The following is a 19,792-nucleotide window of genomic DNA, read 5'->3' as shown; positions in this document are numbered from 1 at the left end:
TAAAAAATATAAATAATTCCACTGCATCCAATCTTTTTTTTTTTCTCCTCCAAACAAGAAGGGTTTTTTCTAAATTAGATTTAAGGAAATTATCAATCCAAAATCTGAAGATCTCCTTTAAAGGAAAAAAAAAAAATCCAACATGAAGACTATCAGTGCATAACCAACCACCTGTCTCTTTGATTTTACTTGTTCTCAGTTAATTGCATTTTTATAGCTAGAGTACCATCATAGATATTGATGTTTTTATTAAAAAAACAAGAACAATTTTGACTAATTTTAAAGAGAAGTACTTTATAATACCAAGTTGGCTATAAAGGCCACACTTGGAACACACCACATGCACAGATTGTGTTGCATACAGGAAAAAAAGGGTAGGACCAATTGAAATGTATAGATTTCCTTCAGATATAAACTACCATGTTCTAAGTAGATACCATTGAATATAATCAATCATAGTTAAACAAAAGCATTAGGCCACAAGATTTCCATTACAGATCTTTCAAAGTAAGCTTTGAATAAATGAGCATGGAGTTCCACATAATTTGTTAAGAGTTTGTGTTTCTTTGGGTTTTTGTTTGGGTTTTTGTGTGTTTTAGGGGTTTTTTTTGCTGCTGATGTCTTAGGCATTTTTTAATAAATTATTAAACTGATTAATGGTATGAACAGGATTAGCTGCAGCTCCAACCTAGGTATGAAGGAACATGAGCCTTGTGAAATACAGTGATGTTAACAAGTAAGGAAGCTGTAAGTTTCAGTTCCTTAGCGCTTTCCACTAATAAGTCTACAGAAAAAAAACTAGATAAAGATTTTTTGCATTTCTACTCGGGTACAATCATAAGTTCTCACACAGAAAAGGTGTGATTTTATGTCATTTTGATTACCTAGCAGGACCAGCTAGACCATAGATCCATACCTATCCATGTATAGTTGTAAGTGCAGCAATCTGATCTTCCTGATGCCAACAAACAGGTTCTGAAAGGATAATTATAAAGTCTCCATAGGGATTGAATCCCTGGGATTTCTGTTCATCAGAAATTTGACTTCCCTTCTTATTTCCTGTGGTAATACCAGTCCTAGGAGTGACTTCTTAAAGCTATTTCCACAGAGTAGATCTAGGCTAGTGGCACAAAAGGGGAAAGACTGCATCAAATCATCATGCAAACTCCTTTGTAAGTGTCTCCAAACAAACAAAACAAAACAAAAAATATTCATCATGACACCAGCAGATGCAACTAGACCTAGAATTTGACATGAAACACAAGAAAGAAGGATTATAATGCCCCAGCTTCTCAAATACCCATCTAGGAATAATTTTTTAACTTGATGTCATACTTCTCTTCCAAGCAATACTAATTCCTGCAAGACAAATAAGACCTACCTGTTAAACACCAAGCTTTTGCAAAGTACAGTTTTTTATTACTTGGATATGTCAAAAACACCCCCAACAAGCCATAGGTTAGTTTCGTCCACCCAATCATCCTTGTAGACTTTACAAGCAAAACTTACCTGTAAGGTTAATCTGCAGTTTTGTTATGTCTTTAGCCATATTGAAACAGTGTTTAGCTTTTTTATATTCATAGTAAAACAAAAATGTATAGGCAGACTCAAGATGGAACTGAACTGCTAAGTGCCAGCTTTCACCACCTGTGAACAATGCTTCTGCTTCTGTCACTGCAAATTAAGAAAAAGAAAAAAATGAGACTGTAGTCCAGGAGAATGGTATTTTAAAAATACATTTAAAATATCATGAGGGAAAGTCTGTTGTTCTTTACACTTCACACATTTAAAAATTCACTGACAGTATATAAAAGATGTATGTGATTTAAAGCATTTTGCAAGTTTTAGACCTAAGGATTGCTACTAGAATAAAGAAAAGGTCAGTCTTTGCTTACATTTTACAGCAAAGCTGAACTGGGAAATATCACTTCTGCAGAGAAGAAATAACTATGACTGTATTGGACCTTCTAAGGAACATAAGAACAAAATATTGAGCTAATGCCCACCCCTTAAATAGTAAGCTTCAAATGGAAGTTTCAACAGCAGATCGAGTATTGAATGGTGCTTTAGGATTCTTACGACATTTTCTGTTTGGTTGCTTTTTGTTTGCGTGTTGAGTTTTTGTGTGTTTTTTTAAATAATTACTGATTTGCTGAATGATAAAGATCACGTTCTCCATCTGAACAGGAGAAAATACTTTTGTGAACAGATCTGAAGCCTTCAGGAAAGAAGACTTGACATTTTTTCATCAAGCATAAAAGCATTTTTATTTCTTATGTATTTAAGTTCTATCAAAGTACGGTAAGTTACAGAGAACATTCCTGCAAATACAGACTATTACATTGAAAATGGTTCATGCCGATCATTCTTAAATGGAAGTGGGTTTTTTGCTTCACGCTTTATTTCTGCATTTTGCAAAAATATTTAGATAATAAGAATTCCAAAAAAGCTCACAGCATCACAGTACTTAAAAAGGACTGGTTACCCAGTTAATAGCACTGACGCTGTGTTCCTTAATGGATGCTTAATTTCTCAAATAAGCTTTATTAATGGTGTTAAAAAGTCTTACTATATGAAAAAGTGGTATCATCAAGGATTTTTTAAACACTTTCTCTGACTCGAATTTAGAGACTGGCTGTCAGCTCTAGCACGAATAGACTTTACTGTTTAAAACTCCTAGGCTTTTTTTTTTGTCAGTGCTTGTTAATCCTCAAAACCTTTCACTTAATACAGAAAGCTGCTAAGTCTGAACATAGTTTTTACACAAATTTTTTACTTCACTAAATCAAAATTTGATTAGATAAATCTTGCCTAGCAACAACTTTTTCAAAGATGAGATTTAGAGATTTTTTAAGGAAAACTACAAACTAGTAACTTAAAAATATTCAAGCCTACAAAATACTGGACATGCAGTTACACTTGGAAAACACACAAAAATGCAACTTTTGATCTGAGTGACACTGATACAGTTTGAAAGGAAAAAATAAATCAGGTTATAGTCTTCAATTGTGCATTACAACTTGATTTTCCATAGCTAACAAGTTTCAATGAGCTGAATACAAGATTACTTGTGCTAAAGCCACATGATGAACTCAAGTGACACATTGAGATGCAGTGTTACCACTACCTAAGTATCATTTACTCACAGTGCTTGATAAGCTTAGGCACTTTGAGACTTCAAGGACCTTTGGGGAAAAGCTTCACATCATTACTAGTACTGACATAGCGGTCCAGAAGCACTGATGTCCCAAACTTATGACATCCTTCTGGCACCCCATACCATGCTTGGTACACAGCCAAATGGATGGGAAACTGCACTGAGTCCCATTGGTTTTGCATAATGGCTGCCACAGAACAGCAGGGAATCACTGCAGCTGTCTTCTATTCAAGTGATGATACTGACCTAACACTTGAGAAAAATGCAATTTTTCCTGAATTTGAAGGTCTTCTTCTCTAGTAACTAACACAAAGTTTTCTTGAGAACTTGATGTAGACAAGTGGGTTACTCAAGCCCTACTCAAAGACAATTTAAAAGGTTTAAAAGTATTTATTTTATGGAATATGAAGGTACTTGTTTGAAATACCAGATGGCCTCAATGAGAAAATAAACAAACTGTTAAGAGGCACCAGGCAGCAAAAACTGCCAGAAAAAAACTCACTACAGATTCAGGTGTACTTTACATCATCTATTTCTGAGAACCATATCCAAGAATCTCAAAACAAGTCACTGTCAAAAAAAACTTTGTCCACGCTCACATTTTCATCTTAGAGGCTGAAAAATAGCATGTGCCTTACAAGTCCATGCCAGCTTAAGTGAAATTCTGTTCCCTCTCTAGTCTTTGCAGTTATTTGAGTGTCTGATAAGCATTATAGCAGTTATGACTACAAATGCCTCTCCCCTGTGCTATCTTAAAAGTGATGCTGCAAGCCAATAAAACAAGTAATTAGAAATATACCTTGTTTTATACAGGTCTGGGCCAGAGTAAATAGCTCAGGTGATTTCTCCTCCAACAACTGCTGGTGAATATTTACACATCTTAGAGTCCACCAAGGTAACGTCTAAAAGAAAAGATAGATGCTTCAAGTTCGTAACAAGTACAGAGCATTAAGAAAAAAAGGAAAGTGGCTTTAAAATACAGATTTTGTAGTCTAGAATTTTCAATTCTAGAGTCTAAAAAGTACAAGCCTGTCCAAAATAGCTGTTTTATTAAAAAAACAACCATAACCTAGCATAAAGACGAACATATCCAGGCAGCTCTACAGTGCTCCAAGAGTTTGATGGATTTTCTCCCTGTTAATTTCGCTAACTGCTCTTTGAACCCTGCAAATCTTTAGTACCACCATCTGGTAAGAAATGCTGTGAACAGCAGAAAAAAACAATACTTGCATGCACTTACTTTGGAGCAGCCACTTGCTACTTTGATTTCATAGCTCCTAACTCTTGTAACAGAAAAGGACCAAAATAAAACCAAAACCCAAAGTCCAGCTGTTTCCTACTTATCTTCTTTTGTGTCACATAGATTATTTTAATAGAAAGCCATGATCTCATTCTTCAGCAAACTTTCTGGCCTGAAGAGTCCTAAACTATTTAGTTACCATTTGTATGGAAGCCATTCAGTATTTCTGACCATCCATCGTCACCCTTCTATTCATTTTTCCCTGTTCTGTTTGACCTTTTTTATTTCTTCAGGTGGCAGTATATAGGAGCCTGAGAGAGGCAGAATAGGAGCAGAATTGCTCTTGAGAACACATTACAATCACAGTTGAAAGTCCTAATGTCTGTATGTTGAACGTCAGAAGGGCAAAGATGTTACTGAACTAAACATTCACTCTACAGCAGGTAGAGCTGAACCACAGCCCAGGAAATACCTGATTTTAGAAAGCCATGTACACACAGAGTAAGTTTCCCAGTCTCTTAGCCCTCTCTCTAACTGCAACAGGTGAAAATATGTGAAAAAGTTAATTTTAATACTCTAGTCTCAAAATTATACTTAAGATAATAAACCGTGAATGTAGAGCACACCTCTACAGAGGCTCTAACGATTGCTATTTATTCTGGTGCTGCTAGCACACCAATCACTTTCTATGAAAGATGTTTGAGTGCTTTAGAGGCACCCATCTTCTGAACTTTTTATGCAGGTATCCTTCCATCAGACTGACCTAAGGGCTGTGCAGTATTCAAGCACAAACATCTAAAACAATTACATGGAGCTGACTCTAACGTCCCTAGAAAGGAACCATCAAAAAGAATAATAGCATCAATTTCTAAGAGCAATGAAAGATGACTTTTGATATCAAGCTGGACAGAGTAAGGCACACAGGCTTTGTGAAAGAGGTCAGATCCCATCATTTTATCATTTATTTAGAAACCTAAAGGCAATTTAAATAAGAAGTTTCAAGTTACTTGACTTTAGCTTTATACCACGAAGTATTAATTTTCCCACACAACTGAGTATCCAGTTTAATTATACAATTTCCTGAGGCCTTATGCTTACCACTCAGAAATGCTAGAATCAGTGAGAATGTATTTTTAAAGTTTCAGATAAGCCACCTGAGCTGTGTACAATATTCTATCAGCAGTGTTTTGGGAGCCAAGTTGAAAACTTGCGGATGATTTTTAAGCATTTACTCTTCCATGTAAAATAGCATACCGGGCTTTATTAATGCTTTAGATAATATATTTTGAAGTACTTTACCTTGTTTTAAATTTATATGCACTACTATTAAAGCAGCCAAAGTATTAAGAGGCCACCTTTGAATCAACCTGAAAGCAAAAAGAATGGCAAGCTTTAATTGCTACACCAACCTGTTGATGAAAGTAGTTCCTATCAGTTGTTACCTTTGAACTACTATTCAAACTTTATGTAGCCACAAATAATTGAACCTCAATTGCGTAGAATAAAGCCCCCCATTATGACATTCTCAGGGGAGGTAGCAGGGGAATTCTCTACACCAGGTACATTTTCTGTTTCCCTGACTGACCCAGTTGCTGAAATTCAACAGCACTCATCTGTGAATAACAGGGAAAACGATGGAAGAACTTGGCTTCCAGAAATGCAGCACAGCCAACATCTCCCACACAGTTTAATTCATCACTCATACAAAGACCCAGCTGGGAATGGATGTTGTCAGCCAAGCATAAAGAGAGGCCATGTGGCATTTTGATCTCTAGCCAAATTCTGTTCAACTGGAATTCAATAAAGAGAAGTTGCTGCTGTTAAAAGTCCCCCACTTCCAGAGAGCCCTGCTACCAACCACGCTGCTGCTGAACTGGGAGGTAGAGACCCTCTAAGAAGCACTTCATCATGTCTTCTTGTTTTTAACACACATACACAACAGAGATTTAGACTTAGAATTCATACAGTAATGGTTAACAGTACCCAAAAGCTTGTTAAAAAGGATATAGGATATGTAAGCTGCATTATAGAGCATTCCCAGCTACCCCCTGACAAACACCACGAAGTACGTATCTTTAAAAAGCTGGTTGTATTAAATTTTCTAATTTTCCAGCTAATGAAGACACTTTTCCTCTCTTTTGGGGAAGACAGTGAGTACAGCTTATCTTTAAGAAGAAGATACTTGTGAATAATTGCAATCCTTTTGTCCTAACTGTTTCTTAGAGAGAAGAACCTCAGAGCTATAGAAAAAGAAATGGAAGTTAGAATCATTCAATGAGGTATGAAGAAAAGAATGAGAGAACCAATTAAGGAGTAGCTGGTAGTCAGTCACTAGTCACATATTTCTTACCTGGAGAGATGTGAGTTTGTGTCTTGAATTCACAAGAATTACCCTGGCTAAAAGCAGCAAAATAGGATGAGAAGTCAAGGTATAGACTGATTCACCATCTAGAACCAGCATCTTCAGAATAGTTGCATGCAGCATTTTTGACTAAAAAAAGGAAAAAAAAAAAAAAGAAGACAAGTTTCAGGAAACTTAAGTTTATTAAAAAATAATGTAATATAGAACAAGAAAAATATCTAAGGAAAAAGTCTGCTCAAAACATTAAAAAAAAAAAAAAAAAAAACACCAAAATAAAGCCAAAACCTCAGTCTCTTGGAGCCTCAACCTTTTAGCAAATCATGGTAAATTCTGCACTGTTTCTTGCTGTCCTGATACACCACATCAACATGATCTGCAAGACACTGATTTCCTCCCACCTGAAATGAATGTGTCATCCAGTCAACTATCCCCAAACACATTCCAGTAATATAATCCTTCCCGTGATCTAAGGAGAAAAGCTTCTGGTAAATCCATGCCATTCAATTTGCAGTTACAGAAACAAAACAATTTTATAATTAAATTAATCCTGCAGCACTGAAATACACTAGATATTCCTGCAGTGATGTCAGTATGTGTTATCATTTTCTTTCCCCAGAGGGAGCTTCCTGTTGGAGTGGCATCAGAGCAGCAATATTAGACCCATTATTCCCTTTGTCTGACAAATAAAAACCTCTCCCTGCTTTGGATATACTCCCATATGATGTTCTCTATACTAACTCTTTTACTTAAGAGCCTTGAGGTAGCTCTCCAGGGACTCTCTCAGTGGTGACTGTCATCTGACAGTCACCTATTCTCCCCTCCCTTTTACTGCAATGAAAGCATTCAAGCAGTTTATCTTCAGGCTCAGGGAGATATCCATTCATCAGTCTACTCCTGGTTCTCATATGGCAGATTTCTTTAGTGAACAAAAACCCAGGGTTTTAGTTTTCAGTTGGTATAAAAGGGGCAATAAAAGGGAATGGAAGGGAAAAAGCAGAAGAGAAAGTTAAATGACAGCTTGCATTGAAGTCACTTGCCTGCGGAAGATTCTTAATCAGTCTACACAACCAAGATGTAAATTATTTGAATCATATTTCAGCTTTTTAAACTAAACAAATAACATAATTCCTGAGTTATTTGAAACTCTTTGCAATACCTGTATCAACAGGTTACACTGAAGACAAAAATTGTTAAGCTACATGAATCCCCTAGATTGCTTTTTAATAACAGAGTAATCTTCAAGTTTATTCTGGTTTACCAAGGGATCTTTTAGTTTGCATTAGCATTGAAAATATATCTACTTTGCAGACAATGTTTTGGGACAAAGGGGAATTCTTGTATGACATCACTGCAGTCATTTCAACGCACTGTGGAAAGTAATGATCATAACAGTCTGACAAACCACTTGAGAATAAAGGAAAGAAACTGCCAGCTGGAAATATACCAGATCTGTCGCATCTCTGGCCATTCAGAAAGGAAGACCCTTATCAACATCTGTGACTCTGAGCGGGGAAAGTCATCAATCAGTACTTCTAAAGATTAATTTTTCAAATACACACATACACACACATAGTGGGACACTCAATACAATTCTCAGTTTAATGTAAACTTTTTCGCCATCTGCATGTTTATGATTCTTTCTATAATCAAAGTAGACCACACTTAAAATACTAAATGGGAAAGCAAAGGAGATTCGTTTTAAAACCTTTTTCAAGAACAGCCTTGCAATGCTTTAGTTATCTATACTTGTTTAAGCACTGTAGAAACAAATTAATCTCAACTTCACATTTCAAGTCCTTTCACTACAAAACCCAGTCCTGCTAATGTAACATTAACAAATAATGAGGGAGGAAGAAGGGAAAGTTGATGACATATTACAGCCTTGAAAAGAAGCCAAAAAGTCTCAGAGCCAAAAAACTGCTATCTTCTATTTTAACAAATCCATGTCCTTTCTCATGAAACAAATCCCACACAGAAAAGCAGACATCCTTTACCTTCAGCTGAGAAAGTCTAAACCAACATACACATTTTTGCAGCTTATGCTCTAAGACTGCATTATCCATGCAGAATTCACTGCCCTGAGGTAATCTTTAAGATGAGAGAACAGCTACAAGTAAGAGGTAGACGTCTAAGTGTTACAGCTTCAAGGACTGCAAAGTTAAGAATCAAAGTCCACCAAAATCTTTAGAACATTGGCTAAGAGCAAAAAGAAATTTTGAGCTTGTGTTCTTGTGTTTAAACACCTAAATATATAATGTGTTGAACCTATCTTGTAGCTCAAAAATTTCACGTATCTCAAAACAGCCACAACCCAAGACTTGCTAAGGTAATGCTCCTGACCTAGTAAACCTGGGTTACTGGAGACCTGAGTCTTTCTATTCTTCATCAAAGTTGACATCAAAAAGTATAATTATTTTATTCAGGAGTAATTTTCTTATAGCACAGAAACATATACTAGATAACTACTTTGTGAACATACGCAGAGCAATCACTGTAGTCATCCAGTTTCTGCTGGACCTGCAAGGGTTCTGTTTGAGCATCCATTGACTGAATACACACATGAAGCTCAATTCACCCTAGTTCCATATTTTTTAATCTCTGAAGCACAGCTGTTTCTGTATTCAACTTCCAAACAGTAATTTAATGGCTACTTTTAAGTTACTACTACTAAAGCCCTAAATCAACTGCAAGCTGGACAGTACCCTTGGGTATTTCAATTTTCACAGTATTTCAAAAGTATTTCCCAGCAAAACTGGTGCCACCTGAGTAATGACAAAAATCAGAAAAAAGTTTCTGCATTCACATTCAATAGCTTAAAAATAGATTGTATGAGAATTTTAGTTTAGGGAATTACTGTTCTTTTCTTGCTAATGATATTGACTAGAAGCAAAGTGAGCATTCAGCAGGCTTTTACTTTTGTATTGAGAACCACTCTGGCCTTTGTAGCATTTCATCAGCTCCTTCTGTCTTGGGGGTCCTTCCTCTATATATAAAAAGCTAAGTGCAGACATAAAGAAGTAGACAAAGCCAGATTAAAGGCTCAGGAAGACTTGATTAAATGGAAGCGAAGGTGGGGTGGGGACAAACAAATTATCACTTTGGGAAGCTGCTGCATGCGGCTGCTAAGCCATATATACTGGGCTTCTAATATTTAAAAAAATACAAAAGACTACTGCACAATAATTTGTCATTTAGCAAAGCTAAGGTGATGTATCTTCCAGATTAACAGAGGATCTACTGAGGTTATCTGCCAAGGGTTTGGTCCTTGAAAACAGAATTCACTCTTTAGACTTTAAGGCGATGGAAGAACTGCTTTTGTTTGTAACTGCTTTTCTCTTCCACTTTCTGCAAAGGAGGTAAGGTTACAGAGGAAGCTGTCTCCAGTTTTACAAACCAAATCAGCAACAGGTAACCTATGGAGAGCTGAGGTCCAGACTGAAGATAATCAAGGTGAGCGAGTGCAAGCAAGTCTTGCCTGACAGCGCTACATGTAGAAGTACTTTGGTTATGAAAACTCTTGTTCATATACGCTACAAGAGTGACTTTGCTTTGCTATTAAGAGAGGATTTTTCAAGTGACTGCATTAAGATTCCCCCTTCTTTTCTATATTCATAGAAAGGGAATGCAGGACAAGACTGGAGGCTACTTTAGCAGACTATCTTTGCTTACAAGACTCTGCCTCCATATTTAGCCTTTATCATCCATCCTTACATTCCCCACAAGAGGGAGAAATCTGCATAATTTTCAATACCTATATCTTGCTGGTCAAGCACAGAGTTTTTTCTTCCTAGCTAGTTCATGCTAATGGAAGTCAAGCATCTGGGCCTGAAAAAAGGAATTCACAACAGATTGAATTAACAAGACCAAGGAATCATACTGGATTTGAGACAGTAGTGCTACACAGTGCACTGGTGTTTTTCATATTAATTATGAACATGGCTATAGATGCCAATGGAAATGTGGCAATATTTCAGTCTCTTCCAGAAAAGGATCAAATAATGCATAAAAGAAGGAGTAATAAAAACATAAGGAAAACAAATTATTCAAATGCATTCCAAAACTTATCCTTTGGGATCAGCCTGGAAACTACAAAAAGAAGAGCAGGAACTGTTGATACACGCATTTGGAGGATTCCTACCCGTTATTTACATGTATTATCAAATAACAGATTGAGATCTTCCAGATGGAGTTTCTCACTGTTACCAGATATACTCCACTTGTGAATATGAAATCAGATAAATAAAGCAACAAGCAGCTTGTCCTCACAACATTCTTAATCATCAGTGGTCTTCATTAGTAGTACTACACATTTTTTTCCAGTTCATCCACTGAAAATACTAAGCTCAATTGTATGAAGTAATACTTAGAAACTCTGAAACCTAAGGCAGAATAAATATGCTCCAACTTCAACAGTTTTGTACCTTTTATTCCCTTACATGCAAGGAGACAATTCTTTTAAGACACAAGGAGCCCATTCCTATAAGCCACTTATTATAAGCACTGAGCTTATTAATAACGTTTTAGTCTAACCCCAGCAAGTTCAAAACAAGAACTGCTAATCCATTTTAACCAGAATTCAGTAATTTTTAATCTTCCTTCACCACATTCACTCATTAAAAAAACTCAGTGTAGTATCAATCAGACTATTAACTGGTGTGGTAAAGTCTCACAGTTATTTTAGAAAAGTGAAATACATCTAATAACTAAAATGCTTTTGAGTGAACTCTGAAAATCACAAGCCAGTTCTGCAGGACATGAAACTAAATCTTAATAGAGTACATGAATGCAACCATAATTTAGAGAGAAGGTTGGAATCAATCTGAGGAAAGGGAAATAATACACACATAGTCATAAATATTATTCATGGAAGACATCCAAGAGGCCCCCTACTAGCAACTCATCTTAAAGAGGCTATTTTATTTATTCTTCACTAGAACTAATTATAGTCTCATGCAGCCTTACTGCACTTGCAAGAAAAGAAGTTATCTGGGAGCAGATCACTGATCCAGAGGTGAAACTTTCCAAGGACAGAAATGGCAGCAGTTACATACCCTGAAAACAAAGACTAATCCAATAAAGTGTTCTGAAAATAAGAGTAACAGTTTTTTAAATATTTCTGAAATACATGAGACATTGTAATGCTGAAATTTAGTGACATTACTTAGAGCAGGCTAAAAGAAACAGAAAGACCTAACTTTTTTAATCTTGATGTGGGAAAAAATCGTTTCCGTCTGAAAACCTGAAAAATGGAAGATCTGTTTAAAAATGGATTGTATCGGTCTTGATGACAGAATATGGAAGGTTACAACAGATGGAGAAAGTTAAGAATTCCATTTTTAACCCACTTTTTCTGAATATCTGCATATGCAAGAGAGGAAAGTTGGATTGAAAAAAATCACAGAAATGTCACTTTTTTGAGATGTTCATTTTTACAGAGTGTTTATATACCAAGAATCCTTGGAATGAAAAGTACATAAAGATAATTCAAAACATCATTCAAAACCTTTTGAATTAAGACTAATAAAGAGGAGAACTGGATATCATATTTTAGCACATAAGCACGTAGTGCTCTTGGAAAAAAAAAAACAAAAAACATTAACATGCCAGAAGACAATACAAATAGCAGTAATAGAAATAAAGGCAAACTTCTCCCTGAATACATAAATAGCTAAACCTTGAAGCAATATGGAAGTCTGATGGAGCACTCATTAGAAATAAAGTATGTTCAAGTCTGTTTTCCTTTACAACCTCTTGCCAGTTTAGTTTCTGCAATACCACCCCTGCATAAGCAAACATATTTCAAAGCATCACATTCACAGCCACTGCAGAAATATAACAGAAACTAAACAGGAGATCATGTATTTCCTTACTCAACAGGGAATTAGTATCTCATTCTTCCAGACAATACATGAAATTGCCTGGAAAAAAGAAGGATTCAGGGCGACCTAATTGTGGCCTTCCAATACCTGAAGGGGACCTACAAGAAAGATGGAGCAAGACTATTTACAAGGGCATGTAGTGACAGGACAAGGGAGAGTGGCTTAAAACAGACAGGGAGTAGGTTTAGGCAAAGAAATTCTTTGATGTGAGAGTGGTGTGGCACTGGAGCAGGTTGCCCAGAGAAGCTGTGGATAGCCCATCCCTGGAAGTGTTCAAGGCCAGGTTGAATGGCACTCTGAGCAACCTGGTCTAGTGGAAGATGTCCCTGCCCATGGCCACGGGGTTGGAACTGGGTGATCTTTGAAGTCCCATCCAAGCAAAACCATTTTATGATTTTATTAAATGGTTAATAGAAATTATGAACACAGTATTTTCCAGGTCTCTGAACTCTGTCAGTGACAGCAATCCTATGAGCATCACCTTGGGCTGCAGACTGCATTAGACTGCAACCTCTGCATACACACTAACATAGAATATAGAATTCTCCAATAAACAGAACCCAAAATTTGTAAGAATATTTCAATATTGTAATATTAAATATTATAAAAAAATATAAAGAGAATGAATGATATAAGGTTTTATTATTTTCACTATATATAAAGGCAAAATGAACTCCTTTTCTCCTCAGAGGTAGCACACTTCAAAATTCCTGCTAACTCATTTCACACCCTAGAAGGTTTAGTACACTTGGTTTCCACTGTTACTTATTTAGTCATCAGAAGATGAGATTTGTATTTCAAGTATCAAAAATCAAGAGAAAAAGAAGCCTATATATACACACTGTGTATAAAAGATAAAACAAATTTATAAATATCTATTTAAAAACCAGGAGCAATACTGTATCTGAATTAGTTATTCAGAAATACAACCTTGCAAATGAACCTAAGGCAGGACTTAATGAATTGTGGAAAACATGCCACAATTAGGCAGCAGAGCCAACAGTTTTACATGGAACTTTTCATATACTCAAACTTTCCCTCATTTCACAGTTTACAGCATTTACATTGCTCATGGTCCATACCTTATTCTTAGGGAAATTCTAAATTCAAACTCGTGTACAGATTTAGCATTAGCAGAGACTACTGATACATTCTTCACTGACATGCTGCAGTAGTCAGTATTTTACCACAGCTTTAACCCTGAAAGAAAAATCAGGAAGCTGTGCTGAACCACAGGTGATGAGAGTCTGGACTTCGGTACTGCCATGAGAAACAATACACACATCTCACTAAAAGAAGTTAGGGTGTTAACTAGTCATCTACATAAAACAATGACAAAATAAATAAAACTGACAGTCCTCACTTTCATCTCCTACATTCCCTTCTGCTTCCAAAAGCTCTATTTAAATTAGCATTTTTGTACTAATATTACCTCAGCTCACTTGGCATTCAGGAGCCTAACAGGATACTGAGCATCCAAATCTACTGTTAGCATCTGCCAAACACTCTGCTATTTGTAAGATATGCAACTTCTACCTTTCCCTAAGGAGGGAAATTTCTAAGCCATTTATAAACATCTTTCTTTGATCCAGCTAAGAATGTATCCCAAAATAAACACATAAAAAGTTTATTGATTGCAAATGCCCTTTGAGTAAATGCTCGCCTCTATTAAAGATATCTTCTCCATTCAAACCCAACATTTCCAGCAGGAAATATCTCAGGTAGAGAAACAGTAACTACTTTTAGGACACTGCTGATATAACTGAAGATGTTGCAATAGCGGCCAGTAGGATCGATGATTAAGGCAATTCCTTCTAGCACCTCACCTTGCAGATGTGCCTTCTCTGACACGCGTGTTATGGCTATTTGTGAAAAGCAGTGACAATAAAAGGACGGCTTATTAGAATCCAAACGTACCTCATGGAATTTCTGTAACAATGCAGGTAGCAAAAAATCCTGAAGCTTTAACTGAACAGGAGGCCCAGTCCAATTGCTTTGAACAAAGAGCTGCAAACTGCCCACACCAAGCAGAAACATCAGCCTCTGCCTGCAATGTAGATAGATAAGAACAGCAATTAGCAACATATTATATTTTCACTTAAGGCTACAAGAGCTGATTAAATCTTGTGCTAGCTCAAAACCCTCAGCTTTAAAGAAAGAAAAAAAAAATCACTCTTCTGTGAGGAAGATACAATGAATGGAATATTCAAGAATGCCCATGGGAAACTAGAAGTCTTGGAAACATGTTTGTTTATAAAGGTTGTAACTAATGCCAAACATTCTGGAAACAGATTTAGTTCACATATTTCACAATTTAAGGCTGTACATAACTATCAGAGATCAGAAGATTAGCAAAGGATGCAGGTAATCCAATATTTGCCTATTGCATGGTTATTTTATTTTCTTATAATACATCTAAATCTCAGCATTTTCACAGAAAAAATACTACATTAGTATATGTTCCAAAAGAGCAAGCTTATTTTTATTTCAACATACTTGTTTATTTTCACTCCCTCTGATAAAAAAAATCAATTGAAATCAAAAAAGTTCAGAATACTACCTCCAAGTTGGTTCAGATACTTTGGCAGTAAATAATACCTATTTTATCATGGTTTTTATTTTAAATAATAGTAATTTATTGAAAGATGAAATTAAGAGACTTTGTTTCATTTCTGAAACCAGGTATGGCAAAATTTTCTTTATCTACAAGACTAAGCTCATTTTACATTACTATGATTTCTTTAGCACACAAAAAATCTATGTGGTCTCCAAGAAGGCAGGGCACAATCTCTCAGAATTTAATGGTCCATTTAACAGGTGTAGACTTTTAAGATTTATATACGAACTTCTGGTTTGTTTTATAATACCTTAATGACTTAGAACCTTATCAACAACGGCCCTATCACATAGAGAACAGGCCTCCTAACTACAAAAAGTTAGCATTTTTATTGTGCAGCTTTGATATAAACACTGGTATGTTAAGGAGCATAACTGAAACAGAAAAACCTAGTCATTTCTTTCTGTAAAACAGAAACTTAGAGATGGAAGAGCCTTCCAATTGAAACAAAAGGATGAATTGTTATACAACCCCTTAAAAACCAAAGTAAAATAGAAAAGCCACACACAAACAAGCAGCTGGTGGGCAAGAATGCGACAAAAGATGTAGAACAATAAGAAAGCAGGGGTGGGGAACATTTAATTGAAAAGAAAAAAAACCAAAAAACCAAAATCATCCTTCAGGGGAGTTAGAGAACAAGGACTGGCATAAAGAGTTCTTGTCAAACAAAACAAGGTAACACTTACTGGCTATCATTATTCAGCCAGTAACTATCTACTAGGAAATATGAAAATATATCCAAGATTACCATTAAACTTCCAAATAACTCAAGAACACAAAGCACTAACAATTATTGTATACAAAATTATTACCATTACACGCAAAATATCCACATTGGTATATATTTCCTAATTTTTCTCCCATGATAAATTATGCTTCAAAGCTTCTGAAAGGTAACACAGAACAGTCAATCAAGCACTGTGGTTTGATACATGTACTCTAGTCTTTTGAAGATAATTTTCATTATTTTATCATTTACACTGTTCCTGCTAGTAACATTTTATTTATTTATTTTAATATTACTGGTATCTATCTGTAGGCAAACTTGCTTGAAGAGACACAGTTTTATCCATGCAGAACGACTCTGGAACAACTGATAACCAAATCCATTACTTTGGCTGGGATACTGTTTTTCCACTGTTCAATTTGTCACCACCAAATTTTTTTTCCCCCATTTTCAGATTCATGACCAACTCCCAGTCTCCTTATCACTCACTCTGTATCAGAAAACCAATTTCAAGCTGTAATCCCCACAAATGCTGACCCTTCCTTGTCTATCCCCTATTCTTCTTTCCAAGAAAATTAATTCTGTCTCCCTGACTGCCCTTCACACTTACAATGCAGACCTGCAGATGCTCACCTCCCAAAGGCTCCCTGAAAAGCAACAGAGACTGCTGCAAATATTCCCCTTGCTATGGTGACCTACGTAATTTATTTTGCATTTATCCTTAGATATATGTCTGTATCCACTCATCTTGTTTTTCCTTCCTCTATGTGAATGGGGGTTTTGCTCCCTTTTTTTTAACACTTTTTACACCGAGTCTAATTGTTCTTCATGATGCAGAATCATGTGCTTATATATACTCTAATACTCTTATTGCTGTATCAAATCTTCCTCAAAAATAAAGAATAATGGTGCATTTGTATTTAAAAAAAAAAAAAGAGATGTGCATATAATCTAGCATTTACAAACAAAATAAAAGAAAAAAATATTCAATAGCCAGCTTATGCTTTAGAGGTTACAGGTTTCTGTTCTTTTTAGTGATGCCAGAAATTACAGAAGAATAGCCAAAGCTATTCAAAGTCTAACTTTGCTATTTTTTTCAATTCACAAACACCAAAGCAAGCTGCAGACACAGCAAGAATTTCTTCATTTTCATTTTTCATTACATATAGCACACCAGTTAACCAACCATCAGATGCTCCACGAGAAATACCAGAAATACCATACAGTGCTCAGGTTGGGAAATCATAACAAGTTTTATTGTATGGATTTCTCTTGACAAGTTTGGTACTCATTTATATGTTGAATAAGGTAAAAGTAGTAAATACATGCTCAACAAAAACCAAAATGTTAGAGCTCATTTCCTTATTTCTTTAGGTTTTGGAACCTGCACATTATCTCCTTCCAGTCTTTTGAAGCAAACTGTAGGTCAGGCAAGGAATGCACCTCCTTCATACGGGGCTCAGGAAAAAAACAAAAAAGGCATTTCCCCTCTACATGGTTAACACATATCCTATTGCTTCATCCTCCAAATTTTGCTGATTAAAATACAGCCATGAAGCTACATTTTCTATAGAAAATAGCTGTTAAGCATTGAACTGAGTAGCAATAGCAGGAAAAAAGCAAAAGAAAAGATCTCCTATCCAACACATTTACTATAAGGATGCTTAAGTTTTAAGCCATAAAGGCTAAAAGTGCCATAGCGAAAACGTGTCTGGGGCAAGGAAAAGAAGTCAATCAGTTAAAAGGATATAAAAAGTAGCACCAAATTTTAAAAAGATGCTAAATCATTTTCCTTACAGAACCATGGATTTGAAAGTGGAAAAAGTTACAGGCTATGTCCAAAGAAATTACGGTCTAGATTCAAATTTTGAGCTGTTTTGCCCTCAAGCTGCTCAGTTTTAGCGTCAGAAAAAGAACTCCTTAAGAGTTCTTTTAACACTATCAAAAAAACATACTTTGCACTGTTTATATTGTGCAAAAAGAATAAGATTCACATTATCCAACTTTCTGTTTCCAATTGAATTCAATTCCTACTGTGTTTTTAAATCTCCAGAATTACAACTTTCAGTTCAAGAAAAAAAATTATTTTAATTTATCCCATCTACAAAAAGTCACGAGAAAATCAGTGTCTTACTGAATTTTCTGGGCTAGAACTTGAAAGGTTTGCTGTACTCCCTTTGAATCACTCAGTGGAAAAAGAAAATTACATTTTAGGCATCAAAAAAAAAAAAAAAAACAACCAAGCAGTTTCATCATAAACAATGCAAAGTCTGGATGCAAAAGTTACATTTGTTCCTTCCATAAGGCCTTCACAGGACACAGGGCCTGCAGGTAGGAAAAATAACTGTGACACATTTTAACTCAGGAAGTCACCAGAGACCAAGAGAGTACAGATCAAAGTGCTGTGCAGCGCCTACCTAAAACAGGGAATGATCTGTCTTTCAGACAAGCAACTTCAGTAGAGATTTTTCTGCAAGAGAAAGTCACAACTTACTTCCCTCAGCCCCCAAAACTTCTTAAATTATTACTAATGGAGCTTGAAAAATTCACTTGACTGCTGCAAATAAAACTGTTTCTGGCAGACACTGATAGGTTTTGAAGACTCTGCTTTTATTTTGAATAAAACTTCAGTCTGTAATTTTGGGCAGAAAGCCCTCTGTCAACTTCTGAAAGGCTAAATATTGCAGATCTGCCTCCATATCTTCTGGCAAGGGGGCTTCTAATGCAGCCCAAAGCTGCAGAGTGAACAAGAAAAACCTCAGACCAAAGAGCTGGAGCGTGAGCAGCCAAGAAACAAATTCCTTTGCTGTGTGCAGTGGGAGTGCACTCTAACAGGATACGTATAAAGTTCCACTGATATAGATTATGATTACCTTCAAGAAGTTCAGTGGCTTATAAAGGCAGCAACACATATTTGAAGCAGTAATTAAGATCATGACTGAGTCTGTTTCAAGTCCTGATTTTTCTTTCCCTGTCACATTATTCAAACTACTGCAAGGTGACAGAATATAGAAATATTGAAAAATTTCTCCAGCTAGTATTTAACAGTAATAGCACAACAAAGTAAGGGGGAAAAAAAAAAACAACCAAACAAGAAACACCTAGTGAAAACCATGCACAGGGAAAACCTCTGAACACTCCAACTCAGAAAGCAGGAGTGCACTGTATTGTGTACCACACCACAAGATGAGTTTTTGACACACTATGATCACGAACAAATCTCAGCTCAGTTTTTCAAACATGCCAACTATTTTTTTACTCTGATATTTTAGCAAAAACTCTTAAGTTTATGTCTGTCATACCAAAACACATATTTGTACTCTGCCAACACTAACTGGTACCAATTACTTTCCTCTTACTTTTATTTTTTAACCTTTATCATCTCTTATCTTTTAGTCTTCTTTTGGCAAAACTTTTTCACCTTTTGCAATATCAATATATATATACACAACACACATATAGTTTTCTGCTTCTACTCTCCCTAGCATGTCAGATTTCAGTCTGTTCATCACTTACACAGCAAACTGTAAACAGTAAATTCAGGCTCCTTAACAGCAAAAATTAGCATATACAGTACAATTAAGAGAGACTCTATCAGAGAAAGTCTTGGGAAGAAAATAATTAATTGATGAACAGCACCCATGAGTAACACCTTACTCGTTTTTACATTAACAGGAGTAGAACTTATTATAAGTCAGACTTAGAAATACAGGCATTGCTTGGACAGTAACATTATGTAGTACTTCAAGTAGCCACATAAATGTAATACAACATTTCAGAGAGAAAATTGTTAATTGTTTGATGATATAT

At 35.8% G+C, this 19,792-nt stretch overlaps 1 protein-coding gene across 1 annotated transcript in view; it reads right to left on the bottom strand.

Moving 5' to 3' along the window:
* TTC27 (tetratricopeptide repeat domain 27) overlaps positions 1-19,792 on the bottom strand; it is a 113,451-nt gene that overhangs the window by 90,211 nt on the left and 3,448 nt on the right. Inside the window, exons 3-6 of the mRNA XM_042024997.1 lie at positions 14,556-14,685; positions 6,748-6,888; positions 3,957-4,059; positions 1,510-1,674 (exon numbers count right to left, since the gene is read on the bottom strand). Of these exons, the coding sequence (XP_041880931.1) occupies positions 1,510-1,674; positions 3,957-4,059; positions 6,748-6,888; positions 14,556-14,685 (539 nt within the window). The remainder of the gene's footprint in view (positions 1-1,509; positions 1,675-3,956; positions 4,060-6,747; positions 6,889-14,555; positions 14,686-19,792) is intronic.

The sequence above is a fragment of the Corvus kubaryi genome, unplaced genomic scaffold (genome assembly GCF_017639235.1).
Source record: "Corvus kubaryi isolate FWS band 111438036 unplaced genomic scaffold, C.kubaryi_AGA036_p1.0 37266, whole genome shotgun sequence".
Taxonomy (NCBI): domain Eukaryota; kingdom Metazoa; phylum Chordata; class Aves; order Passeriformes; family Corvidae; genus Corvus; species Corvus kubaryi.
This window is presented reverse-complemented; position numbering and strand designations above follow the sequence as displayed.